The following is a 26,653-nucleotide window of genomic DNA, read 5'->3' on the forward strand; positions in this document are numbered from 1 at the left end:
CACCCACCTCTGCTTCCCGAAGTGCTGGGATTACAAGCATGAGCCACCATGCCCAGCCTCTTAGTCTGATTTCTTCTGTTATGGCATTACTCTGACATTGAGGCACCCTGGCCATCTCAAGCAGGGCCAATCCATGGTGGGCCTTGAACCCCAACCTGTCTCCCCTAGAACAGCATGGCTGCTGCAGTCTCCAGGCCACCAGTTCCTTAGCCTCCCAGTTACTGCATTCTGATGAGTTTCTTGGGGGGGTCTTGCAGACAGTGAGCAGCTTGAGTTGGCAGATGCCTCTAAGGGAGGGTGCACATAGATTTGGGAGGTCAGTGGCCTTCTCTCCTGTTTCGTCAAGTCCCAGCTGCCTGGCTGAACCTCTGTGAACTTGGCCCAGTGGAAGTCAGTCCCGCCTGACTTCCTCATGCTAAATGGCAAAACATCCTCAAGGAAAAGGCAAGGGTAAGTGCGAAACACACCTGTGTGTTCTCTTAACGGATCACACCCCCTCAAGCCTCATCAAAGCTGGCCACTTTCTGGCGCCTTTTCTAAGTTTTTGCCTATTGTCCAGCCTTTATGTAACCAGTCTGTGCCATGTTAGTCCAAAATGGGCTTCTTGTAGCCAATACTAGAAGTCTTATAGTTGCAGTATCTGGGATATCTATGAAATATAGTAACTAGAGGTATGAAGTTCTTTTATTCCTAAGTCATTTCTTCCAGGGTCAGTTTTTCTATTTATCTTGTGGTCTGTTTTTCCTCAAATGTCTGGGTATCCTCCGTTGGTTAAACTGAAGCCATTAAAAAGCAGACTGAAATCCTGCGTGTCAGTCACAGACCCTCTGAGTTATCAGGCCAAGTTTGCCTTCAGGCTGAGACGCTTCTACAAGACACAAGCAGGTCTGAACACAAGCAGGTTTGCCTAGGCACCCCCGGCCCAGCTCCCAGGCATCCTGAGTGCCAACAGGGAGGCCAACTGTTCTGTACCGAGCTCTCCCTCTGGCCTCCCACCCTTGCTCTCCTGGAGCTGCAGCCTTGGCCCTCTAGGGTTCTGCAAGGCTGACGGGCTTCCTTCCCTGCACTCACCAGACTGAAGTGTTCTCACCACCAATGTCTTTAATCTTTTGTCCAGGAATCTGCTTGAAATCTCAATTGCTGGTGGAACCTCTTCTGTGTTTCTGCTCGTTGCTCCTCTGTCACTACTTATTATGATGTGGGTCCACCCTTCCTGCTCTGCCCCATCTCACCCGTGCCCAGTGTATTCTGCCTTACCTCACCCTGTGTGCCGCTCTCCCTTGCAGATGGTAGCTTCCCTTGCATATTCAAAACTGCGGCTTCCCCTGAGTAATCAAGCCCCCTCCTAATTCCCAGCCCCCCACCAAGACAGGGGTATGGTCAGCCCTGAGGAATGTGTGGCAGAGATGAAAAAGAAAAAAGGGTGAAAAACACAACGGAGACAAGGAGCCCGAGAGTCCGCCTCACCCCACTTTCAACAGCTCTGGCTACTGGGCAGAGCCAGCCTCATGTCCTAACACTCAAGTTTTAAGTACGCCCTGGAAACCAAACCAAGCAGGGCTATCAAGTCAGGAACAACCTTCTGGGGAAAACAGAGCAGTGAGGAAGAAACCGAGGTGCCCACTATCAACAGGAAATTAATTTTATTTTTAAATCCAAGGGGCCAGAACAAATGAGACACCTACCCTTGGAGGACAAACTCAAGTGGCCAAGGTTGGGGGAGGGGATGACAGCAAGGGGCTGGGCAGGAACGCGTCCAAACACAGCGGATGGAGAGGACCTCTTCACTCCGGCGCAGCCTCCATCAAATACCCATTCTCCGGAGCCAGGTAGCCGTCGCCGCCCTCTGACTCCATGTACATGTCTCGGCTGTCGTTGCCCAGACCCTCCAGCCCGTTGTCCTGGCCACCGCCCCCACCTCGGGCCTCATCCCTGCCCCGCTCACTGCCCCGCTCCCCCCGTTTGTGCTCGCGGTCACGGTCACGGTCACGATCCCGGTCCCGGCGCCGCTCGCGCTCACTCCGGTGGCTCCGCCGTCGCTCCCGGTCACGATCCCGGCCCTTTTCCTCTGGACCGTCAGGGCCGTCAGGCCCGAGCTCCCCTGGAGGCCCATCATCAGGGGGCGCGTCACCCGCCTCGGAGGGCTCCGCCATGTCGCCACCGCCGCCACGCAGCTCCTCCTTGCGCTCCCGCTCCCGCCGGGCCCGCTCCCGACTCCGGCTGCTTCGCCGCTTCCGGTCCCGGTCCTTGTCCTTGCTCCGCTCCCTGGAGCGCCTCCGCTCCTCCTTGTCGCGACTCCGTGAGCGCCTCCGCCGGTCCCGAGAGCGGGAGCGTCGCCGTTCTCGCTCCTTGTCTCGCTCCCGGCTCCGCTCTCTGCGCTCCCGCTCACGGTCCCGGTCCCGGTCCCTGTGCGGAAGCGGGGAGGGGCCGGGCCTGGATGAGGTGGGCAGACCTGTGTGGCTGGGCTCCACCCGTGACCGCCCCCCACCCCAGGACACCGGTCGCCCAATCTTACCTCTCATCGTAGCGGGAGGTGTCATCGCGGCCTGAATGCCGGATGTTCACATCAGCCCCTCCTCTTCTGGTACCACCGAGGCCTCCTCCTGGGGCAGGGCAGACGGACAGAGGGTGAATCTGGGCAGGGACAGGGCCCGGAAGAGCAGAAATGAGCCGACTCCGAGAGCAAAGGGCAGGAAGGCAGCCCCTGGCTTAGTGTTCACAGGGCCGGGTCCCCCCGTGCAGTTCATCCCGCGCACTCCCATCACAAGACAGCCACGTCTTCTCTAATTAACTCACACAAAGCGTTCGCTAGGCAACAGCCGTTACTGGAACCCATGTCTGGCCCCAAAGCGCATCATCTTAACCATAGCGCACTTCACAGCCTCCTCAAAACCCTCCCTTCCAATCATCCTCGCCCTCACACAAACCTGAAGCCAATGATCTTTCCACCCAAAAATGTGATCTGCTTAGAAGCCTTTGCTGGCGTCCCCCGGCCTAAGGTCCAAACTCCTTGTCAACTGGTGGTAGAGGCAGCAAGAGTGGGCCCTGCTAGCGTCTGAGCCGCGGCTCTTGGCTGCGTGTCCCAGGCCTTTCCCAGTGTCCCCACGCTCACCTTCCTGCCAGTGTCTGTGCATTCTCCTTGCCCTGGACTGGTCTCCCCTTCCTTCTCTGGTGAACTCACGCTCACCCTTAACGCTAGCCCGAACATCCTTTCTCGGGAAGTCTGTCCTCATAGTCCTACGTACTCACAGTTGCAGAAACGCTTCCTTCCCCCGGAGTTTCAGGTTTGCTACCTGAGTCGACCCCTACCTGCCTCTCCCACCAGACTGCAGGGCACCGGAACCGTGGGCGTGCCCAGCTCTTGCTCACGGTACCAGCAGGTGGCGCTGCAGCTGGTATAGAAAGGTGGATGTGTGTGTGTCAAGTGAATAGATGAACAGCCCCAAGGCACAGATGATAACCTCATGGTTCTGATGGGGAAACAATCTCAGATCAAGTCACTGGCTCACAGTGACTCAGCAAAGAAGGTGCAGAACTGGGCTGTCACTGCCGTCTGCTGCAAAACCTGCCTTCTCAAGCGCTCCTCTATCTCGCACTGCCTGGAAAAGCTTCCGTGAGGCAGGGCTGAGTTCTGTATAGAAAAGAGGCTGCAGGGAGACATTCTTATAGAAGCAGGCAGCGGACCAGGCACCTGCCATGTCACAGGCACAGGGCAGCTAGACTAGCCTTTCCTATATTCAGGTCATGACCCAGAAATGAGTCACATCATCAATCTGATGGGTTGCAACCAACATCTTAAGAAACAAAACAGCAGAATACAACTATATACTTACTACACAGAAAAAACTGTTGCCTCAAACTTTAGGTTACAGTATTTCTGCGGGTGCACCGAGTCAAGATGTTATTGGCTAACACCAACAAAAAGTTTGAATGGCAATTGAACTAGAAGATTCTGAGATTCTGGAAAGACTGAGATTCTAGAATTTTCCCGCCCCAACAGGAAACAGCAGAGCTATAAGAACCCACTCCACCCCAGAGAGATCAGAGTAAGGTAAGAACATGCCTGGTAAGCTCCGAGGCTCAGCAGCTGAGAGCGTGGTCTCCCTAGCACAGGCGAGTCCAGAGCCAGGACACAGGGCTGGGAGGCAGGACAGGAGCCCCAAGTGGCTACTACTGCCTGGGTGTCTGCCCAGGGACCATCATCTTCTCTGACAACTGTCACTCAGCTTTGCAGGATTCAGTCCTCAATAAGCATGCCTGAGCAACAGGACCCCAGGCCCAACACTGAGTCAATCAAATGTGCCCACCCCGAAACAAGAGACTCATCCAGGACTGAGTGTAAAGCTGGGGCCTGTGGCATGCTGTGCTGGGCCAGTGCAAAGAGGCATGGGACCGACCCAGCTGCATGGAGGCAAACGAGGCAGAAGCAAGCTGTGGGCTGTCACACATCACAGGTGGGTCGCCCCAGTTTTTTTGTTTTTTGTTTTTTTTTTGAGACAGAGTCTTGCTCTGGCACCCAGGCTGGATGGAATGCAGTGACTCTATCTTGGCTCACTGCAACCTCCACCTCCCAGGTTTAAGCAATTCTCTGCCTCAGCCTCCCGAGTAGATGGGATTACAGGCACCCGCCACCACGCCCAGTTAATTTTTGTATTTTTAGTAGAGATGGGGTTTCAACATCTTGGCCAGGCCGGTCTCGAACTCCTGACCTCATGATCCACCCGCCTCGGCCTCCCAAAGTGCTGGGATTACAGGCGAGCCACCACGCCTGGCCTGGTTGCCCCAGCTCTTAACAGCGTCAGCTACCAGGTTCTCAGGTCCACGGACATCACATACCTCCGAACTCCAAAGGATGCCCATGATTCTACATCAACAGGGCCCTTTATGTTTCAGGAAGCTCAAGTTTATTTCTGATACTTGCAGCCAAACTGACCTTGCCTGAGACAGCAAATGACAATGAGGAGACCGAATGCAGAAGGCTCAGAGGGCAGAGGCTGCCTCTGTGTTGCTCAACTAGAAGCCCGGCACACGGCTGGTGATCAAATAAGTACTTGCTGAATCAGTAAAAGAGTGAACAAGAGCAACAGCAAGCAGCAGAAGCAGATGAGCGAGTGACATTTACAACCCCAGCATGCGTCACTGCCAAGCTGGGTTAGCCAGTACACTGAGCTCAGTGAACTCGGGGTTATTTCCACTAAGAGGAGTACAATGAGGCAGGAAAAGGGGACCCCCAGCTAGCAAGGGCGGACGCCAGCATGTGGGCTCAGGCCTCTCCAGGCTGGTGCCCCTGCTCCTCACAGTAACCCAGAACGAGGAGGCAGGCAGCTGTCAGAAATGTGATGGCCACAAGAGAGAGAAGCCAGAGATGAGGACGCGATGGGAGAGGTGGGCCAGCAGGAGACAGAGAAGCAGAAAGCAGCAGAGAAGGAAAAACAAGGCCACCAGGCCCAGGGCCCCCGAGAGCCCGTCGAAGGCAGGACGTGCTCACCTAGCCGCCGGGGCCTCCAGCCCTTCACGGTTCGGCCCCTCTCCACGTCCACAAGGACCCTCCTGCCATCAATCTTCTTGCCATCTGCGTGTTTGTAAGCGGCTGTAACAGATGTGGGGAGGGGGAGGGGAGAGGAGTCCCCAGAGGGTCCTCTAGTCAGGACAGGCCCAGCTCTACAGAATCCCCGCCCCGTGTCCCCATCATCACGCACACGCACACGCCCACGCCCAACAGACAGCCAGGCAACTGACAGCCAGACCAACCCTCTCCCAAACCGGTGAAGGGCCTGCTCCATCTCAGCGTCTGCTTCCTCTCAGCGCCCCAACCACTCCTGGTCGGGGGAGACGTCCACCCTCACCCACCACCCCGTGGGCTCCCCGGCCCTTCCTCTCCCACATGATGGAACAGCCCCCTCCCGCCAGGGCGGCCAAAATCGCTGCAAAGAAACTGAAGGTTAACTCCACGCTGGACTCTGCTGTGGGGGAGGGGGCTCCTCCACAACCCCAAGCATGCACCCTGAGACACCAAGCCGGGGCAGGAGGCCCAGCTGGGACGCTCCGCACCCCAGACCACACCGGTTTTTTCTGTTTTTGTTTTTTTTGGAGGGGGGTGAGTGTGGGGGGAACAGACATCAGAACAGAAAATGAACCAGAAGGGGGTGGGAGAAATCTTCAGGAAATGGCAGGGAGCAGAGAGGCGGGTTATACACTCCCAGGGGGCCTGGAGGGGCCCTGCAGCAGGGGAGAGGGGCAGTGGAGGAAGCATGGGGAGCCGTGCGGTGCTACTGAAAATCCCTGCCTTACCTGAGACGACTGACTCTGCCTCCCCCCAGCCCTGCCCCATCTCGCCCTCCACACCCCCGGCTCAACACGCGCTGGGAGCGCACCCCAGCCTGAGCCTGCCAGGAAAGGGGAGTCGTAGAGGGGAGACGGGGGAGAGGCTCACTGCTGCTCTCGGGCAGCGCATAGCAGAAGGCAAGCCTGAGGCCCTGGCCTGTGATCAACGTGGGGCTGTCATGAAGGCCAAAAAGTCCCCGTTCCCCCACCCAGCCCTGGCCTAGGGGGCTGTCCTCAACCAACCGTAATACCCTGCCCCGCCCCAGCCCGCTCCCCCCCAAATAACAACCAGAGGAAGAGAAAAAGGTGCCATTTACCGATGCCGGCCTTGCGGGTGTCCAAACCGAGCGGGATGGGGGGGGCTCGGCAACTCCTGGGGGCCTGGCGAGGAGGCGGGCTTCCCGGGGGGGGGACACGGGACCGCTTACCTGGAGCCCCCAAGCTTACCTGAGCACGCGCACAGACCCCACACCCACCACCATGGGGTCAGCTAAAGCTACAGGGAGGGGAAGTGGGGGGTTCTAGGGAGCCAGGAGAGGGAGAGGAACCACATCTCCTGTACCACCTGGAGACAGGCAGAGGACGTGGTGGACCCCAAAGAAATCTCAAGGAGGCCTTAGAGTGGGGGAGACGAGGATTATCATCCAAGCTGGGCGCTGGAAAGCCCTGGACTATCTCGTGTGAATTTACAAAGAAGGCTAGGGAGGCCTCAAAAACCTGTCCGCCCTCACCAATCCCCAAGTCACACTGACCTAGGCACACAGCCCACCCCCTCCGAGGACCAGGAGTGACTTCTCCACCTCCAAATCCATGCTCCCTCCCACCAGCTGCGTCTGCAGAGGCTGGCACACAGGGGTCCAGGAGACGGTGCTGCCCGTGCTCTGAGGAGGGGCCACTTGGCCCCTGAACCCACAGGAGGGGAGTGGGGAAAGGCATTTAAGGACCAGGATCAAAGTCAAGCGAAGGAACCCCGCTCGGGTTCAGAGTCCCAAACCCCAAAACAGGCCCATCCCGGGAGGAACAGCAAAGAAAACATGTGATTGTGTTCGTCTAGGCCTCTCTCTCTCTTTCCCTCTCTCAAGTCTCTAGACAGTGGAAGGTTCTTTAGTAAAAACCTACGACACCTTCAGCTGCTAGCAGCCTACCCCTTGGTCCCTCCCACACCCCAAGCCCCAATTCCATGCACTTTAGGGAGCTCCTGACCACCTCTGGAGAGCTGCTGGACACCACAGCCAGCCCCCTCGGGAGGCCTCAACCACAGTAAGGAAGACAGAAAGGGGGCAGAGCACCCCAAAACTAGCAGCCAAAAAGACTCTCCAGGGCCAGCACAGTAGCAGCCCCATAGAAAGCACGGGGGCAGGGAAGGAAGGCTGAAGGGCTCCAGTGGAGCCCTGGCCTGGAGCCCTGCCCTCGGTGTTCCTGCCACCTCGCCGCTGACATCACGAAGCCGGGTCATCAGAGGCTGGGTGGAACCCAAGCGGAGAGGCCGCCGCCTTTCCCACCAGGTTCATCCTTCCCCTCCTGGGATCAGCAAGATTCTCAGAGAGCATACGGATCGGGGCAGGAGGGACAAAGGGCACCCAAACAAGGAAAGGGCCATGGGTGCGGGGAGGCTGCGGGGGCGACTGGGGCGGGAGGAGGGGCGCCTCGCTGCTCCTGAGCTGCCTGGCTAAGCTGGGCTGGTGTGCGGTGCTGAGTGATCTTACCCATGATACAAACCCTTATACCAACCATACACTGAGGTGTTGTAAGGGGAGCGTAAGCATCAGCTGCAAGCCAGCTGCGTGGTGGCTGCAGTGACAATAAGAACAGTCAATTAATACGGCGGCCCCTGGACACGCCGCAGCCCTGCCCACCCTCCCCCACCCATCCCTGCCCATGTGGACGCCGCGGCAGCCTCAAAGGGGGCTTTGGAACTGTAGGGGCAGGCGCTCAACATGCCTATCACCCCACTGCCCGCTGAGGAACAGGGTGGGGGGCCAGGGTTGGGGAAGCGGAGGGTCGGGTGGCCCAGCCCCAGTTCTACTGGGGGGGAAGAGAGGGCAGGTTCAAAGGCCAGTCCTCATTGCAACCTGGCCACCCCCAACTTCAGTGGGGGGAATGGGGGAGGTTCCCCCAAAATCCGACCCCTCCCCCCACCTCCAGCTGGCCCCAGCCCCCCACCCAGTTCCCTCTTTGCCCCTGAGGTTCAACGTGTGACACTTACCTCCCCAGGTTCACACACACACACACGTTGTGGGGGATTTGGTTTTTGTTTTTTAAAAAACACGTATATAAAAAAAAAAAAGATACATCAGAAACAGAGGGAGGAGGAGAAGAGACATCGCTAATGTCAGGTGTGGCAGGGTGGGGGAGGGGACAGACTGGGAGGGGCTGGGGCAGCAGAGAAGTGAGAGCAGGTCAGAGGGCAGGGCTCGGCGGGAGGTACTCACAGTGCATGTCTCGCTCGTGTTCGTACTCGATGAAGGCATAGCCACGGGGCTTTCCTGACCGCTTACTGTAGACCATGTGTATCTGTGGGGCACATGGGGACAGGGGTGAGTCCTGCCACAGGGCGGCTCCGCCCCACCAACCCCACAACAGCCTGTGCACCAGGCCCTGGGCCGGATGAGGCCTCAGACCCTCTCTGTCTTTCAAGAGCCCTGAGTGACTTATGTTCTAATGGCAGGAGCAGAGGACACAGAGGCGGCTTCCTGGAGAAAATGACACTTAAGCTAAGACCTAAAGAAAGAAGAGAGATGAAGGAAGACAGTGAGGTGTCAGCCTGTCAGGTGGAATAGCAGTAACTCCAGAGGTCCAAGGGCCCGGGGGCAGGAGGGCAGGAGGCTGGGGATGCGCTTTGGCAGGGCTGGCTCATGTACTGATGACAGAGAGTCCCAGGAGATGAGGCCACAAAGGTGGGCAGGCTCAGGGTCATCAAGCGCCCCAATGCCAGGCCGAGAAGTGTGGTCGCTGAGGAGCTGGGAAGGGTGTTGAGCAAGGAAGGGCCAATGTGGGTGGTCTATGTGGAGTCAGGAGGACACAAATGGAATTGGGGAAACAGGAGGGAGTTGTGAATGCCAATGGGACAGGGGAATTCTTTTTTTTTTTTTTTTTTGGAGACAGAGTCTTGCTCTGTTGCCCAGGCTAGAGTGCAATGGCTCGATCTCAGCTCACTGCAACCTGCACCTCCCGGGTTCAAGCGATTCTCCTGCCTCAGCCTCCCAAGTAGCTGGGATTACAGGTGTGCGCCACCACACCTGGGTAATTTTTTGTATCTTTAGTAGAGATGGGGTTTCACCATGTTGGCCAGGCTGGTCTTCAAATCCTGACCTCATGATCTGCCCTTCTTGGCCTCCCAAAGTGCTGGGATTACGGGCATGAGCCACTGTGCCTGGCCAGGGACAAGGAAGTTCTAAGGGAAAAAGAAAGGACACGTGCACAGCCAGGGAGGCTTGAGAGAACGTGGCACGATGAGGGATGCGTCCCATCCCAAGGATGGCAGCAAGAGAAGGGAGGAGATGGGGTGGGGTGGAGGTCCATGAGGCCACACAGCTTGGGGAAGAGCCCTGGAAGGCCAGATGGTCGCAGCTGGACCTGTCCTAACATGCTAGGGACCCATGGGATGCTGTCAGCAGAGATGGGGTCAGCTCTGGATGTCAGAAAGACCCCTTGGGGACCATGTCAGGGAGAACAATGGGCAAGGCAGGGCTGTTGAGACAGAGGTGGCCAAAATGAACCAGGGAAGATTTCTGGGAGGTAACAGCATTTGAGCTGGTCCCTAAAGGATGGCTAGTTCGCCATTCACATCACTACCAGTTGGCAACCAACCTGTATCATGGATGAACCTGGGACCCCACAGCCTCCAAAACACAACCAAGATTCCTGACTTGAATGGATCAGAGGGACAAGGGTGGGGCCAAGGTTGTCACTGGGCTGTGCAAGGCAGAACAACGTGTGTGTGTGCGTGTGTGTACACATATATACACATGCACATACACACACACACAGGCACGAGACACCACACTCGGCTAATTTTCTGTATTTTTGTAGAGACGGGGTTTCGCCATATTGGCCAGGCTGGTCTTGCCTCCTGACCTCAGGTGATCTGCCTGCCTCACCCTCCCAACATGTGGGATTACAGGCATGAGCAACCACGCCCGGCCTACAATCCTTTTTTTTTTTTTTTAGATGGAGTCCCACTCTGTTGCCCAGGCTGGAGTACAGTGGTGTGATCTCGGCTCACTGCAACCTCCGCCTCCTGGGTTCAAGCAATTCTCCTGCCTCGGCCTCCTCAGTAGCTGGGATTACAGGCGCCCGCTATCATGCCCAGCTAATTTTTGTATATATATTTTTTTTAGTACAGACCAGGTTTCACCATGTTGGTCAGACTGGTCTCGAACTCCTGACCTCAGGTTATCCACCCACCTCGGCCTCCCAAAGTGCTGGGATTACAGGCGTGAGCCACCGTACCTGGCCCAACAATACTTTTCTTTTTCCTTTGTGTGGAGAACGGGATCTTGCTATATTGCCCAGGCAGGTCTCGAACTCCTGGGTTTAAGCTATCCTCCCGCCTCTGCCTCCTTAAGAGCTGAGATTACAGGTATGAGCCATTGCACCCGGCCTGACATGTATAAATATTTTTAAAAGATGTATCAGAAACAGAGCAGGGAGAAGAGACATGGCTAACATCAGTTTGTGTGTAGGATGGCCTCAAGCCCTCACTACTGCCCAGTGAAGGCATGCGTCTCCCATGTTAGATAAAGGAAATCAGACACAGAGCACTTCAGTGACTTAAAAGAAGATTGGTAAAACAAAGCCTTCCTCTAAAACGGGACTCAGCATAGGTATTCTGCCAAGACCCAGAGAGTAGATATTTCCAGCTTTGACGGCCGTATACTCTGCTGCAACAATCCAACCCTGCCTTACAACAGTAGCAGCCAAAGACAATGTGTAAACAAACAGACCTGCCTGGCTGAGCAGCAGGAAAACTTTAAGTCTGTAGTTTGCCAACCCCTGCTCTCAACCAACCACCAGCAGTCATTACTTCTCATTTTACTTCTGCTGCCCAAGGTCTGCTGCATGGAGATACAGTCAGGATGCATAAACCCAGGCCCTGAAATGGTGTGAGCCATGCTCAGGGCTGGGACCTCTCTCCCTCCCTCTCAGGATACAGCCCCTCCTCCATGCACCCCCAATTCAAACACCCTGACCCACTCCACTTACTCTTTTGATAGGTCCGTACACCTCAAACTCTCTCCGGAGCTTGGATTCTGTTGTGTCATAATTCTACAAGGAGATGGGTATGACGTTAAATGGGAGAACAGAGCTGTCCCACAGCCCCTGGAACATTCCCCTGTACCTAGCCTATTTGACCTTTGTGCCAGACCCAGGCTCTCAGCAGCGTGGGGTTCCAGGAGCTAGGAGCTGGGGACTTACCACTCTCGCCACGAAGAGAGTCTTGAAGGCATCCCCCTGAGCATTGGGATCATTGTGAGGGTCCCCTGTGCAGGAAGAAGGGAATTTTATAAGTTGAAGGTGTCCATGGTCTCAGGTAGCAAAACAAATACGATGGGCAGAGGCCAAGAAGAAAACGGTGGCATTGGGAGAGGCCCCTAACTGGAGGAACATGGGTGGCGACCTGGCAACCTCAGGCACGCCCCTCTCTGAACCTGTTTCTCTGAGGCACAGTGGGCTTTATCAGAGTGGCTGAGAGATAATCCAGGCTGCTGAGGGGAGGAGGTAAGGCTGACTTCAAGCTGACAGGATGTGGGCAGGCCCAACTGCCATTTCAGACCTACATAAACCCTAAGGGCCCTATCGCTCCCAGATGCAAGGTGATCCAAACAGTAATAGCCCAACTGGGCCTCCCTGGAGATGCAGCTGATGTCCCCAGGTTCTGAGCTCCCTCCTGTAGGCAGGGCCACACTGCCACCTACTGGACACAGGCTGCAACTACAACTCACAGGAAAACCTGAGACCAAGCTGCCCCAAGGCTACGAATGAGAGCCAGGAAAGCAAACACTAAGTAAGCTCTGCTTTCCTGTCTGTGCCCTGTCTCTCTAAAAAGGAACCCAGGAACAGACTAGCGTCAGATCAGATTCTCACTCCAGCCTCACTACTGTGAGGCAAACTGTTCTACCTGGCTACTAAGGAATAACAATCTCCAAAGAAAAGAGCCAGGAATCTCCTAAGAAACCAATTTCATAGGTGATCCTGCTGGGTCAGGCCTGGGAATAAGTCCTTTTCACCAAATATGGTGGCTCCAGCACATAATGACCCTGACTCCTGCCGGGGCCTTAAGGACACTCTGCTGGTTCTTCCATGGTATAGTGTTTCCCTCGGAAGCCCTGTCACATTCTGGGAGAGCATGAGAAAAGGAATAACATTAACCCATTTATGCCAGAGGTTGCAATTTTTTGAATTGCAGACACGTGTGAAAAATCAGACCCTGGTGATGATCCCAGCAGTAGGATATAAATAACTCCCACATGCTTAGCGTTCCAATAATGGAACATTAGACATATAATTTAACTGAACACATACTATGGCCCAGACACAGTGCTGGACACTGATATTTATTTATTACTATTTTGCAAATGGAAGTAAAACAGAACAAACTCGAGACACAGAAAAAGGGAGGTGTTAAAGTGGCGAAGGGCCAAGGCAGACTTCACCTCTCACCCCGGGCACTTGAACTACCAGGCTCCTTTCCCGAACCCTCGGGTGCTACCTTTTCAGGAAGACAGTGTGGGTGTTGCCAGAAGCTAGAGAAATAAAGTCTCAGATTTTTTTTTTTTTTTAAACAGAGTCTTGCTCTGTTGCCCAGGCTTAAAGTGCAATGGCGCAATCTCGTCTCACTGCAACCTCTGCCTCCGAGGTTCAAGCAATTCTCCTGCCTCAGCTTCTCAAGCAGCTGGGATTACAGGCGTGCACCACCACATCCAACTAATTTTTGTATTTTTAGTAGAGATGGGGTTTCGCCATGTTGGCCAGGCTGGTCTCGAACTCCTGACCTCAGGTGATCCGCCCTCCTCGGCCTCCCAAAGTGCTGGGATTACAGGCATGAACCACCGCGTCCCGCCAGATTTGTTTCTTATGAGAGAATTTAACTACAAGTATAAACTAAGGTCAAGATGACTTTAAGGAATGTACTTTTTTTGAGACAGAGTGTCACTCTTGTTGCCCAAGGTCAGTGCAATGGATGGCGAGATCTCGGCTTACTGCAACCTCTGCCTCCCGGGTTCAAGCGATTCTCCTGCCTCAGCCTCCCAAGTAGCTGGGATTACAGACACACACCACCACACCCAGCTAATCTTTTGTATTTTTAGTAGACACGGGGTTTCACTATGTTGGCCAGGCTAGTTTCGAACTCCTGACCTCAGGTGATCTGCCTGCCTCAGCCTCCCAAAGTGCTGGCATTACAGGCGTGAGCCACCACCCCTGGCCTAAGAATATTTTAGAAAACAGAAGCCTAAGCCACAATTTAAGGGAATCGCTATCTGGGACAAATGGAAACGTCTGAAAACAACTCCATCTCAGCGTTCTCTCCACCCACTCCTCAAGTTCCTTGCCAGGCTGGGCACAGTGGCTCACACCTGCAATCCCAGCAATTTGGGAGGCTAAGGCGGACGGATCACCTGAGGTCAGGTGTTTGAGACCAGCCTGGCCAACATGGCGAAACCCCGTCTCTACTAAAAATACAAAATTACCAGGGTATGGTGGTGTGCGCCTATAGTCCCAGCTACTCGGGAGGCTGACGCAGGAGAATTGCTTGAATCTGGGAGGTGGAGATTGCAGTGAGCCGAGATCATACCACTGAACTCCAGCCTGGGCAATAAAGCGAAAAAAAAAAAAAAAAGTTCCTTGCCATACTTTATCCCTGAGCGTTGTAATTTTCTATGGCCAGGTCTCTCAATCTGCACTGGCTTTTTTTTTTTTTTGCACCAGCTAACTCTCATTCATTCAATAGGTAATTCTTTTTATTCGCCGATGTTTGTGCTCTTGTAAATAGGTAATTCTTAAGCATCTACTATGTGCCTGGAAATGCTATAGTTGTTGGGGATTTCGCAGTAAACAAGACAAAAAAAGGTGCTGGGCGCAGTGGCTCACAGCTGTAATCCCAGCACTTTGGGAGGCCAAGGCAGGCGGATCACTTGTGACCAGGAGTTCAAGACCAGCCTGATCAACACAGCAAAACCTCATCCCTACTAAAAATACACAAAAAATTAGCTGGGTGTGGTCCAGCTACTCAGGAGGCTAAGACAAGAGAATCGCTTGAACCAGGGAGGCGATGAAGGTTGCAGTAAACCGAGATCGTGCCACTAGTCTATCCTGTGCAACAGAGTGAGACTGTCTCAAAAAAAAAAAAAAAAAAAAGACAAAAAAGGTGTCTACCCTCATGGGGTTCATATGCTAATGAAAGAGGTAAATAAGGAGATCATATGATCACATCAGATGACGACAGAGATAGAAACGGGTGACTTTACAAGGCAGGTTAGAAAAAGCCTCACAAGATGCTAACATTTAATGAAGAGCTGAAAGCTGTCACAGCAGCAAGGAAACACACCCGGCAACGCCAGACAGCAGGCGTTCTAACAGTTACTGTGGAGCACGACAGTGGGACCAATGAATGCTGCAGAGTTGGGGAGTGGACGAAGGCCAAACAACAGCTGAGCTTCCTGAAGGGCAGACAGAGGGAAACCACCCCAGCACACTGCGTGAGTTCCCTGGAGCACTTGCTTACCCGGGGTTGGGGGGCCACAAATGTGACTAAAGGTAAAAAGCAATGGTACGCCCAAGTCCTGAAGATAGAGAACAAAAGCTCAAAGAAGGTAGCACAGACCCAATGCCTGGCAGCGCCCCACAGCCTGTGTATGCGTGCAGCGCCCTGACGGCAGCTCTCCCTCAGGACATCACTGGTTGAGGGCTCATCTAAGTAGCAGCCCAGAGCAGAGACTCAACGGAAGTGGGTCGTGGAGTTGGGAACTAGGCTTTGAGGTACTCGAGGTCCCATCTCGGAACTCTCACTCTTTGGAAGCGTGCTTGCCTCAACAAGCCTCCATTTCTTTATCTTAAAAATGGGAGTAGCAACCCCTGCTGCACTTGGAAGCTGTGAGAAAGTCAGTAACACCAAGTACAAGCGCTCAGCAAGGAGGCACCGTCCCCTTGACGGGAGCAGTTCATTGTGACAAGGCACAGCAAGCTTCTATAGCTATGAGTGGAGGCTCTCAAGGGCACAGAAACCCTACTGAACTTGATCCATTCTTTTATTTCTTTTCTATTATGGAGAAGTTCAAGCATTTAATGGAAGTAGAGCTGTATAATGAACTCCCGTGAGCCCGCTTCCATTATCAACATGTGGACGGACTTGTTTCATCCCTATCCTCCCATAGCCCACTGGATTTTTTTGAGACGGAGTCTTGCTCTGTCACCCAGGCTGGAGTGCAGTGGCATGACCTCAGCTCACCCCAACCTCTGCCTCCTGAGTTCAAGCGATTCTCCTGCCTCAGCCTCCCAAGTAGTTGCAATTAGAGGCCCCTGCTACCACACCCGGATAATTTTTATATTTTCAGTTGAGACAGGGTTTCACCATATTCACCACTCGAACCTGGATCACTCAAGTAATCCTCCCACCTCAGCCTCCCAGAGTGCTGGGATTATAGGCGTGAACCACCGCGACCGGCTGGATTATTTTAAATGAAATTCCAGATAGCACACCATTTTGGTCTCTAACAAAGGCTTTTAAACATCATAACCACAGTGCCACTATTACATCTTAGAGTTAACATTTACTAATTCCTTAACCTCATCTATGATCCAGTGTTCAAATTCCTCAATTGGAACTTTTTTGTTCGCCCAATTGGAACTTATTTGTTTGTTTGTTTTTTGAGAAGGAGTCTTGCTCTTATTGCCCGGGCTGGAGTGTAATGGCGCTATCTCTGCTCACTGCAAACTCCGCCTCCCGGGTTCAAGCAATTCTCCAGCCTCAGCCTCCCGAGTAGCTGGGATTACAGGAGCCCACTACAATGCCTGGCTAGGTTTTGTTTTGTTTTTGTTTTTGTTTTTTTGGTATTTTTAGTAGAGATGGGGTTTCACCATGTTGGCCAGGCTGGTCTTGAACTCCTGACCTCATGTGATCTGCCTGCCTCGCTCGGCCTCCCAAAGTGCTGGACAACAGGCGTGAGCCTCCGTGCCCGGCCTGGAACTGTTTTTTTTTTTGAGATGGAGTCTTGTTCTGTCACCCAGGCTGGAGTGCAATGGCGTGATCTCGGCTCACTGCAACCTCTGCCTCCCAGGTTCAAATGATTCTCCTGCCTCAGCCTCCTGAGTAGCTGGGATTACAGGTACACACCACCACGCCGGGCTAGTTTTTGTATTCTTAGCAGAAACAGGGTTTCACCATGTTGGCCAGGCTGGTCTCGAACTCCCGACCTCAGGTGACCCACCTGCCTCGGAGGATTACAGGCGTGAGCCACCACCCCCGGGTGGAACCGTTTTTAAAAAGCATTTCTGGCCGGGTGTGGTGGCTCACGCCTGTAATCCCAGCACTCTGGGAGGCCGAGGCGGGCAGATCACCTGAGGTCGGGAGTTCGAGAACAGCCTGACCAACATGGAGAAACCCTGTCTCTAAAAATACAAAATTAGCCAGGCATGGTGGTGCATGCCTGTAATCCCAGCTACTCAGGAGGCAGGGGAATCGCTTGAACCGGGGAGGCAGAGGTTGCAGTGACCCTAGATCATACCACTACACTCCAGCCTGGGCAATAACAGCAAAACTTCATCTAAAAAACAAAAAACAAAAAACGAAAAACACTTTTGGCTGGCATGGTGGCTCACACCTGAAATCCCAACACTCTGGGGGGCCGAGGCAGGCAGATCACCTGAGGCCAGGAATTCAAGGCTGCAGTGAGCTATGACTGCACCACGGCAGTAAAGCCTGGGCAACACAGTACGACCCTGTCCCTAAGAACAAAACAAAACACAACAAAAAAAAAAGAGGCTGAGCACAATGGCTGACACCTGTAATCCAGTACTGAGGGAGGCTGAGGCAAGAGGATCACTTGAGCCCAGGAATTCAAGACCGGCCTGGGCAACATAGTGAGACCCCGTCTCAGTTTTAAAGTTTTTCCAAAAAAGAAAAAAAAGAAGACCCACAGTGGATTTTGGTTGGTTAAGATATAGATAAACTAGGCCGGCTGCGGTGGCTCATGCCTGTAATCCCAGCACTTTGGGACGCTGAAGCAGGTGGATCACCTGAGGTCAGGAGTTCGAGGCCAGCCTGGCCAACATGGTGAAACCCCATCTCTACTAAAATTACAAAAATTAGCTGGGCATGGTGGCGCACGCCTGTAGTCCCAGCTGCTCAGAAGGCTGAGGCAGGAGAATCACTTGAACCCAGGAGGCGGAAGTTGCAGTAAGCTGAGATAGTACCACTGCACTCCAGCCTGACAGAGCGTGACTCCGTCTCAAAAAAAAAAAAGGAGGGGGGTGACCAGGCACGGTGGCTCATGCCTATAATCCCAGCACTTTGGGAGGCCAAGGTGGGCAGATCACAAGGTCAAGAGATCTAGACGATCCTGGTCAACATGCTGAAACCCCGCCTCTACTAAAAATACAAAAATTAGCTGGGCGTGGTGACGCACGCCTGTAGTCCCAGCTACTTGAGAGGCTGAAGCAGGAGAATCACTTGAACCTGGGAGGCGGAGGGTGCAGTGAGCCAAGATTGCACCACTGCACTCCAGCCTGGCGAGAGCGAGGCTGCCTCCAAAAAACAAACAAACAAACAAAAAGACATAGGTAAACTAGTTAAGACTGTGACTGTGTTGTCTAGACAAGAGGTGACCTGGGTGGTGATGATGGACATGAAAAGAAGGGTCAGATTTGTGACATTTAGAAAATAACACAAATAGGTCTTGGTGAGAGGCTGAGCAAAAGGTTAGAAAAGGTGTTAGAAACAAACTGCATGGCAAAAAATGAGGTCATGACCGGCACAGCTGAATGTCTATGTCCCAGAGAAAACACCCAAAGGAAACCAGGTTGGTGGCGAGGGAAAACCCCTGTGGTTTGGACACTGAGTCTGAGATGCCTCTGAGGCAGGACATCAAGACAGCGTTCCGACAGCCAATGTCCAAAGAGCGCACTGCCAGATGTCTCTGTCACGCTTCGCGTAAGCACCGTGAGGAAATCCTGCACTCCAGGATTTGGAGGAAAGGGATTCATCAAAGTTCACAGGTATAGGAGGAAAATCTGTCTTCTCACTAGAGTCATGTTCTGAGAAGTGTGTCGTTTGATGATGATGTCGCTATGCCAACATGAGATGGCACTTCCACGAGCCTAGACAGCATACCTAACACTCCTGGGCTAGAGGGTGCGTCCCACTGCTCCGAGGCCAAGCATGTTACTACACCAAATACTACAGCAATCCTAACACAATAGTAAGTATTTGTGCATCTAAACGTTATCAAAGCATAGAAAGGGTACAGTAAATATATGGTATAATCTTTTTTTTTTTTTAAGACAGATTTTTGCTTGTTGCCCAGGCTGGGTTGCAGTGAGCCGACGTGATCCCAGCTCACTGCAACCTCCGCCTTCTGGGTTCAGGAGATTCTCCTGCCTCAGTCTCCCGAGTAGCTGGGATTACAGACGCTCGCCACCACGCCCAGCTAATTTTTGTACTTTTAGTAGAGACAGGATTTCACCACGTTGGCCAGGCTGGTCTCGAACTCCTGACCTCATGATCCGCCTGCCTCGGCCTCCCAAAGTACTGGGATTACAGCGTGAGCCACAGTGCCTGGCAAAATATGATATAATCTTCTAGGATCACCATTACATCCATGGTCCCCTGCTGAGTGAAACATTGCTATGCTGCGTGTGACTGTACAGTTTTCACTTTCAGAATAAAGAGCCACTGGAGGTTGACATCTGACCCTCTTATGAGTTTGGTTAATGGCAACAACACACCTGTCTTGTACTCCAATTCCTCCTCTATGTGGAGGGGATGGAACATCCTCAGCCCAAGGGTTGGGGACCTAAGGTTAGAGCCAGGACAGACCACTATCCCACAACCCACCACTTCAGCCTGTGACACCCAGCTGGCTTGTGGGAGCCCCTTAACTGTCCTCCCATGCAGGAGGAGCCCAAGGTACCAGGGGTCTCCCTTCCTGCCAACTTTTACCCTATGTTCCGCTGCTGAAAAGCCTAAACCAAAAACAGTGCTTGTGAAGTGGCAGGGGCTAAACAAATGAACTAACAACCCTACTCCCCACAACACAGGCCTTAGGGAGACAGCAGGGTCCTGGGTATGACCTGGGAAGAATACAGAGGGTTTGGGAGAGGAGAGAGCCAAACGGTGGATGAGAGACTTACACATTTTAAGCTCTGTCTCCACTTCTTGCTGTCGCCGCTCAATCTTTTCCCGTCTCTGTCAGGAGAAGGGGGAGGTGGAGAAGTGAATGCAGATAGAAGTGCCCTAGTGTCAAGGATCATCTGGAGACAGTGGTAAAACAGGGGGTCTGGAAGCAAAAATGACATACTTTCCTCTCCATGCGCTCCTCTCGGGTTTCGGCACGAGTTGGAGGAGGGGCATCTCGAGGGTCCTGGGAACAAGAAGAGAGGTGACAGGGTGGGAAGGACTAGGGGAAATTGCAAGGGACACTCACCAAGGAAATAAACAGGTTAACCCTCCGACCCCCACCCCCTACAAAAATAAACATCCACGCACACTTCCCCTGACACAGTGGAGGGAGGGGAGTGGCACAGATCAAAGCAAGGCCTGCAGCCACGCACAGTGGCTTCCACTTGTAATCGCAGCACTTTGGGAGGATGACACAGGAAGAATGCTTGAGCCTAGGGGTTTCAGACCAGCCTGGGAAAACACAGTGAAACACCATCTCTACAAAAAATTTAAAAATTAGCCAGGTGTAAAGGCCGGGCGCAGTGGGCACGCCTGTAATCCCAGCACTTTGGGAGGCTGAGGCGGGTGGATCACGAGGTCAGGAGATCCGAGACCATCCTGACTAACATGGTGAAACCCCGTCTCTACTAAAAATACAAAACATTAGCCAGGCGTGGTGGTGGGCGCCTGTAGTCCCAGCTACTCGGGAGGCTGAGGCAGGAGAATGGCATGAACCCGGGAGGCGGAGGTTGCAGTGAGCCGAGATCGCGCCACTGCACTCCAGCCTGCACAACACAGCGAGATTCCGTCTCAAAAAAAAAAAAAAAAAATCCTGTCTCAAAAACTAAGCATGGTCCATGGACCAGTACTATCTAAACTGTTGCTGGACTGTGATAAGTACAGATAAGTAAGAAACCAGGACTAAGTGTTCAGGAACTTCTACAGTAATTTCACAATTTGATGTCCACTGACTCTTAATACAAATTTGGTCTTTTATTCTGCAGGTCTTTTTTTTTTTCTGAGACGAAGTCGTGGTCTGTTGCCCGGGCTGGCGTGCAATGGCGTGATCTGGGCTCACTGCAACCTCCGCTTCCCAGGTTCAAGCGATTCTAAGCCCTGCTTTCCCCGCTGTGCCCGTCTCTCTAAAAGGAACCCAGCAACTGACTAGAATCGTTCAAGCGGTTCTCCTGCCTAAGCCTCCTGAGTGAGTACCTGGGATTACAGGCACACGACAGCACGTTGGCTAGTTTTTGCATTTTTAGTAGAGATAGGGTTTCACCATGTTGGCCTGGCTGGTCTTGAACTCCTGACTGTAGATCTTTCTTTAAAAAGTAATTCTATCACATTTATCAAAAGCAAACAGATTGGAAACAGTATCTGTCCTTCACCAAAGACAGTTTGAAAAGCACTGGTACAGGTGACATCTAGCTTTATAGTATTTAGGAAACACCCTGTCTTCCATATTTAGGAAACACATTGCTTCTCACAGCTCCAAGTATCACTCACATTGAACAAAGTGCCAGAGGATGTGATGGGAGTGGAGTGATGGCAGGGCCCTGCTTATGAGTGCCAGTGAGGATGACCAGGCCTGAAGCAACATGAGCTGACAGAACAGGGCTCCTAAGCCCACAACTGCACACCCTCTGAGGGCCAAGGCAGCTCTTAAAGGTCTCATCAACCACACATTAAATAGCAACTGGCTGGTAGGGTGCAGTGGCTCATGCCTGTAATCCCAGCACTTTGGGAGGCCAAGGCAGACAGATCACAAGGTCAGTAGTTTGAGACCATCCTGACCAACATGGTGAAACCCCGTCTTTACAAAAAATACAAAAATTAGCCAGGCATGGTAGCGCGTGCCTGTAATCCCAGCTACTCAGGAGGCTGAGGCAGGAGAATCCTTTGAACCCAGGAGGTGGAGGTTGCAGTGAGCCTAGATCACGCCACTGCACTCCAGCCTGGGCAACAGAGCGATACTCCATCTCAAAAAAAAAAAAAAAAAAAAAAGGTCAGGTGCGGTGGCTCACGTCTGTAATCCCAGCACTTTGGAAGGCCAAAGTGGGCAGATCACAAGGTCAGGAGATCAAGACCATCCTGGCTAACACGGTGAAACCCCATCCCTAAAAATACAAAAAATTAGCCAGGCGTGGTGGCGGGCACCTGTAGTCCCAGCTACTTGGGAGGCTGAGGCAGGAGAATGGCATGAACCCGGGAGGTGGAGCTTGCAGTGAGCCGAGATCACACCACTGCACTCCAGCCTAGGCAACAGAGCGAGACTCCATCTCAAAAAAAAAAAAAAAAAAAAGTACCTGGCTCCCAGGCATGGTGGCTCACACGGGTAATCCCAGCACTCTGGGAGGCCAAGGAGGGTGGATCACCTGAGGTTAGGGGTTCGAAACCCCATCTCTACTAAAAATACAAAATTAGCCAGGCGTGGTGGTGCATGCCTGTAATCCCAGCTACTTGAGAGGCTGAGGCAGGAGAACTGCTTGAACCGGAGGCTGCAGTTAGCTAAAATCACGCCACTGCACTCCAGCCTGGGCAACAGAGCAAAACTGTCTCATAAATAAATAAATGGTAACTGGCACATGACCTGCATCATCAAAGGGCACCTACCACCCGCCTGTGCCCATTAAGTTAATTGGCCAGTAACATTTCTCAAGTGTGGGTTCACCAAGGGTGGCAAATCCCACTGAAGACATACCTTTCTGTTATCTACGAAATTCTGCTCTGCAACTCCCTCGCCTCCAGCTGCCCTTACCTACCCAATGCTAGAACGTTCTTCTTGTAACTTCCGACTGTGTGCCAGCTTTTCTCAGGTGTGCTCTGATGCACCTAAGAGATGACCCTTGTCATCCCATTTCACAAATAAAAACACAGAGGTCCAGGAGCCTAAGTCATTCATTCCTATTTATCCCAAAGGTGCAGAGCTCAGATCCCCATCTGCAGTTTTAAGCCCTCCAATACTCAATACTGGGTGCTAAGCCTTTATGAACATCATCTTATTAACAATAAAAGTAGTAAACAGAGTAACAAAGGCTGACATGTGCTGACTGCTTGGTGCGAAGCCCCCTGACGTACACTTTGCCATTTAATTCTCCACCAATATTATGAGGGTGCTACCACCATCCCCTTGCTAAAGATAAAGAAACCAATGCATTAAGAGGATACAACATTTGCCCAAAGTCAGAGCTGATAAATGGTGCGGGTTAGGCATGAATCCTCAACCACTACTCACTGAATTTTCATAAAAATTCTACAAAAGGTGTACTATCAACCCCACTTTTTTTTTTTTTTTTTGAGACAGTCTTGTTCTGTTGCTCAGGATGGAGTGCAGTGGCGCGATCTCGGCTCATTGCAACCTCCGCCTCCTGGGTTCAAGTGATTCCCGTGCCTCAGCCTCCCAAGTAGCTGGAATTACAGGCATCATGTCCGGCTAATTTTTGTTATTTTTAGCAGAGACGTGGTTTCACCATGTTGGCCAGGCTGGTCTTGAACTCCTCACTTCAGGTGATCCGCCTGCCTCGGTCTCCCAAAGTACTGGGATTACAGGCGTGAGCCACCGTACCGGGCCACAACCCCACTTAAAAAAAAAAATTTTTTTTTTGAGAGACGAAGTCCTGCTCTGTCACCCAGGCCTGAGTATAGTGGCACAATCACAAAGCACTCCAGCCACCGACTCCTGGGCTCAAGCAATCCTCCCACCTCAGCCTCCTGAGTAGCTGAGACTACAGACGCACTCGACCACACCCGACACCCGGCTCCAACCCCATTTAAAACAGAGAAACTGAGGATCACAAAGGTTAAGCCCCTCGCTTAAATCACGCAGCTGGCAAAATGGCCAGAAGCTGGACTCCCAAATCCAACCCGTTGCTCCCCAGAACCCAAACCATTCCTGGCCTGCTCAGTGAACTCACCTCAAACTCTCGAATGTACGGCGCAATGCCACAATAAGGTTGATTGTGGTGTTTTTCATGTGGCAGTTTCTCCAGGGGTGGCAGATATGGAATAGGGTCACGGGGGGCAAAGAGGGCCAGAAGGTTGGGCGGCAGGAACTGGGTCATCTTGCCAAGTCTGAGAGCAGAAGCAGGACAGCCTTAGGTTAGACCGGGTCTGCACAGAGAAAGCCCCTATTACTCCTTGACTCTCAAAATAAGAAAGACAGGAGAAAAGTCTCGGAATTAAAACAGGCTCTGTAAGGGCAGAGAACAGTCCTGTGTTGCGGAGAAAAGGGTACGTCTTGGTGGGGGTGGAGGTGAAAGGCCAGTAAAGAAAACAAAAACAACGGCTGGAAAAGGGTTCCTGAACAGTGAAGTCTCAGAGTCCTCAGACACGAGCTGTGGGGCGGAGAGGTTCCCTGGGAATTTCTGGGGGAATCAAGGACCCGAGGAGGGAGGCCCAGAGCAGTTGTGGCTGCTCGTCCCGTGCCGTGGAGGGCAAATTACGAGATGCAGTTTGCAGGGTCCTGGGGATCGGAAGTTTCCAAGCAAAGAAAGAGAAACATAAGGAGCGAAGCCCCAAAACCAAGTGCTTGTGGGTAAAAGACCTGGACCCCGCAAAAAGCGAAAGGAATTATGGGTAAGGGTCCAGGACAACACAGACAAACGAAAAAGAAAAAAGGCCACACACCGCAAGGGCCTGTGGGTAGGGAACCACGAGGGCGCTGTAGGAAGCGGGCGTGGGTGCCCAGAGATTTCGGGGTCCGGGAAAGGGATGCAGAAGGGACCTGTGGCGGGGACGCGGGAAAGGGGCCTGGCCGCGAGGAAGAGGACCGGGCCCACCGCTGGGGCTTCTGGGTAGCGGCCCCGCACCCCGTCGGGCCACTCAGTCACACTCACTCGCCGCGTAGCGCCCTCCTCGCTCTGGCGTCTGTCCGGAGGCTCGCGGCGGCTGCGGCAGCCCCTCAGCAACAACAACTCCTGCTTCGGCTTCCACTCCGGGGGCGTCCACGTCCGTCTGATTCCGTCGCCCGCTGAGCGAGCGCACCAGACCGCTGCTCAGCCACCCGCGCGGCCTCGGATAGCGACTGGAGCAGGGGGTGGGTCCCGGCCGCAAATCCCTCCGCCGTCCTCACTGCGCACGCGCCGTGCGGCGCCAAGAACAACCCACACACTAAGACCCGGCGCTGCCACGGGCACAGCGCACGCGCGAGGTCACTACCCCGCCTTTGGGCACCTTGAGTACCTCAGCCGCGGAGGGGCTGGCGTCTGCACTGCGCGCGCGCGCTTGCCCCAAGCCACCCCTCCACCTCCCGCTTTCCGCGCCGAACCGCCTATGTCCGCGAGCCTCTCCCTGATGCTCCGCCCCTTTCCGATCACACTTCCCGGATCTTTCGCGCATGCGTTTTGCGTAGAGAACGGTAATGTACCTCTCCGCAGCCTAGCAAAGAGTCCCTAGGTGAACAGCCTGATTGCGTTGATGTCTAATCTATTCAATCAATAACTATTCATCGAGCATCTCGCGTGTGCTAGGCACTGTCTGGGCTTTGGGGGTACAGCACGTGATTAAAGCAAAGTCTTCTCCTGCTAGGGCTTACATTGTACTGGGAGAGACAATAAAAGCATTTAACTGAATAAAGATAATTTGAGGCCAGGCGCGGTGGATCACGCCTGTAATCCCAGAACTTTTGGGAGGCTGAGGCGGGCAGATCACCTGAGGTCAGGAGTGTGAGACCAACCTGACCAACATGGTGAAAGCCCGTCTCTACCAAAAATACAAAAATTAGCCGGGCGTGGCCGTGCGCGCCTATAAGCCCGGTTACTCTGGAGGCTGAGGCGGGAGAATCGCTTGAACTCGGGAGGCGGAGGTTGCAGTGAGCCGAGGTCGTGCCATTGCACTCCAGCCTGGGCGACAGAGCGACTCCGTCTCAAAAATAAATAAATAAATAAATAATAAAAGATAATTTGAGATAGTGGCCAGCATAATGAAGAACGATGGAGCAGAATAAAGGGATGGGAAGTGAGAGCGAGGCTGTTTTAGAAAGGGTGATAATGGAAGGCCCCTCTGAAGAGGTAACATTTGAATAAAGGACAGATAGAAGCGAGATCTGGGGTGGGGCCGGGGGGGCGGTGTTTAACAGTAAGTGCAAAGGTCCTGAACTGAGATCAGATGGCAGGAATCTCAGGTTGTTGGCCATGAGATCAGAGAGCTGGCACTTGTTATTTACAGCCCTGTTCTTAAGTATTGTATCTTAAGTTTTGTGGATGGATTCAATAGCCTGTTTAATAACTACAGAAATTATTGCAAATTAAAATGACTAATTTTATGTTTCAAGAAAAAGGCCGAGTGCAGTGGCTCACGCCTGTAATCCCAGCACTTTGGGAGGCCAAGGCGGGCAGATCACCTGAGGTCAATAGTTCAAGACCAGACTGATCAACATGGAGAAACCCCGTCTCTACTAAAAATACAAAATTAGTTGGGTGTGGTGGCGCATGCCTATAATCCCAGCTACTTGAGAGGCTGAGGCAGGAGAATCACTTGAACCTGGGAGGCAGAGGTTGTGGTGAGCCAAGATGGCACCATTGCACTCCAGCCTGGGTGACAAGAGCGAAACTCCATCTCAAATAAAAAAAGAAGTGGGAGGATCATTTGAGCCGAGAAAGTTGAGGCTGCAGTGAGCCAAGATTGTGCCACTAGACTCCAGCCTGGGCGACAGAGTGAGACTCTGTCTCAAAAAAAAAAAAAGAAAGAAAGAAAAGGGCTGGGTGTGGTGGCTCACACCTGTAATCCCAGCACTTTGGGAGGCCGAGGTGGGCGGATCACCTGAGGTCAGGAGTTCAAGACCAGCCTGGCCAACATGGTGAAATCCCATCTCTACTAAAAATACAAAAATTAGCTGGGAGTGGTGGCACGCACCTGTAATCCCAGCTACCTGGGAAGCTGAGGCAGGAGAATTGCTTGAACCCGGGAGGCAGAGATTGCACGACTGCACTCCAGCCTGGGCAACAGAGTGAGAAT

At 53.0% G+C, this 26,653-nt stretch overlaps 1 protein-coding gene across 4 annotated transcripts; it reads right to left on the reverse strand.

Annotated features, from left to right (window-relative positions):
* Window positions 1-1,626: 1,626 nt before the first annotated feature.
* On the reverse strand, window positions 1,627-24,985 carry SNRNP70 (small nuclear ribonucleoprotein U1 subunit 70). 4 transcript variants are annotated; one of them, XM_019014542.4, is made up of 10 exons: window positions 24,535-24,985; window positions 23,614-23,770; window positions 19,839-19,901; window positions 19,672-19,726; window positions 11,743-11,807; window positions 11,530-11,592; window positions 8,757-8,838; window positions 5,489-5,590; window positions 2,516-2,603; window positions 1,627-2,406 (listed from the first exon to the last, which is right to left on the reverse strand). In XM_019014542.4, exons 2-10 carry the CDS (start codon window positions 23,758-23,760, stop codon window positions 1,785-1,787), a joined length of 1,287 nt encoding a protein of 428 aa, XP_018870087.1. In that variant the 5' UTR covers window positions 23,761-23,770; window positions 24,535-24,985; the 3' UTR covers window positions 1,627-1,784. The 4 variants fall into 4 exon arrangements, with proteins under 4 accessions (XP_018870087.1, XP_018870086.1, XP_055225966.1 ...); XM_019014541.4 differs by having other exon boundaries at window positions 1,627-2,433; XM_055369991.2 differs by having other exon boundaries at window positions 1,627-2,433; window positions 23,614-23,809; window positions 24,535-24,773.
* Window positions 24,986-26,653: the final 1,668 nt, after the last annotated feature.

Source organism: Gorilla gorilla, chromosome 20 (assembly GCF_029281585.2).
Source record: "Gorilla gorilla gorilla isolate KB3781 chromosome 20, NHGRI_mGorGor1-v2.1_pri, whole genome shotgun sequence".
Taxonomy (NCBI): Eukaryota; Metazoa; Chordata; class Mammalia; order Primates; family Hominidae; genus Gorilla; species Gorilla gorilla.

Coding starts and splice junctions, on each gene's coding strand:
- SNRNP70 (XM_019014541.4), bottom strand. CDS start 23,760: ATGACCCAGTTCCTGCCGCCCAACCTTCTGGCCCTCTTTGCCCCCCGT. Junction 19,727..19,838: donor AGGAGCGCATGGAGAGGAAA/GTATGTCATTTT, acceptor TTCTCCTGACAG/AGACGGGAAAAGATTGAGCG. Junction 2,604..5,488: donor CTGGAGGCCCCGGCGGCTAG/GTGAGCACGTCC, acceptor GCCCTGCCCCAG/GAGGAGGCCTCGGTGGTACC.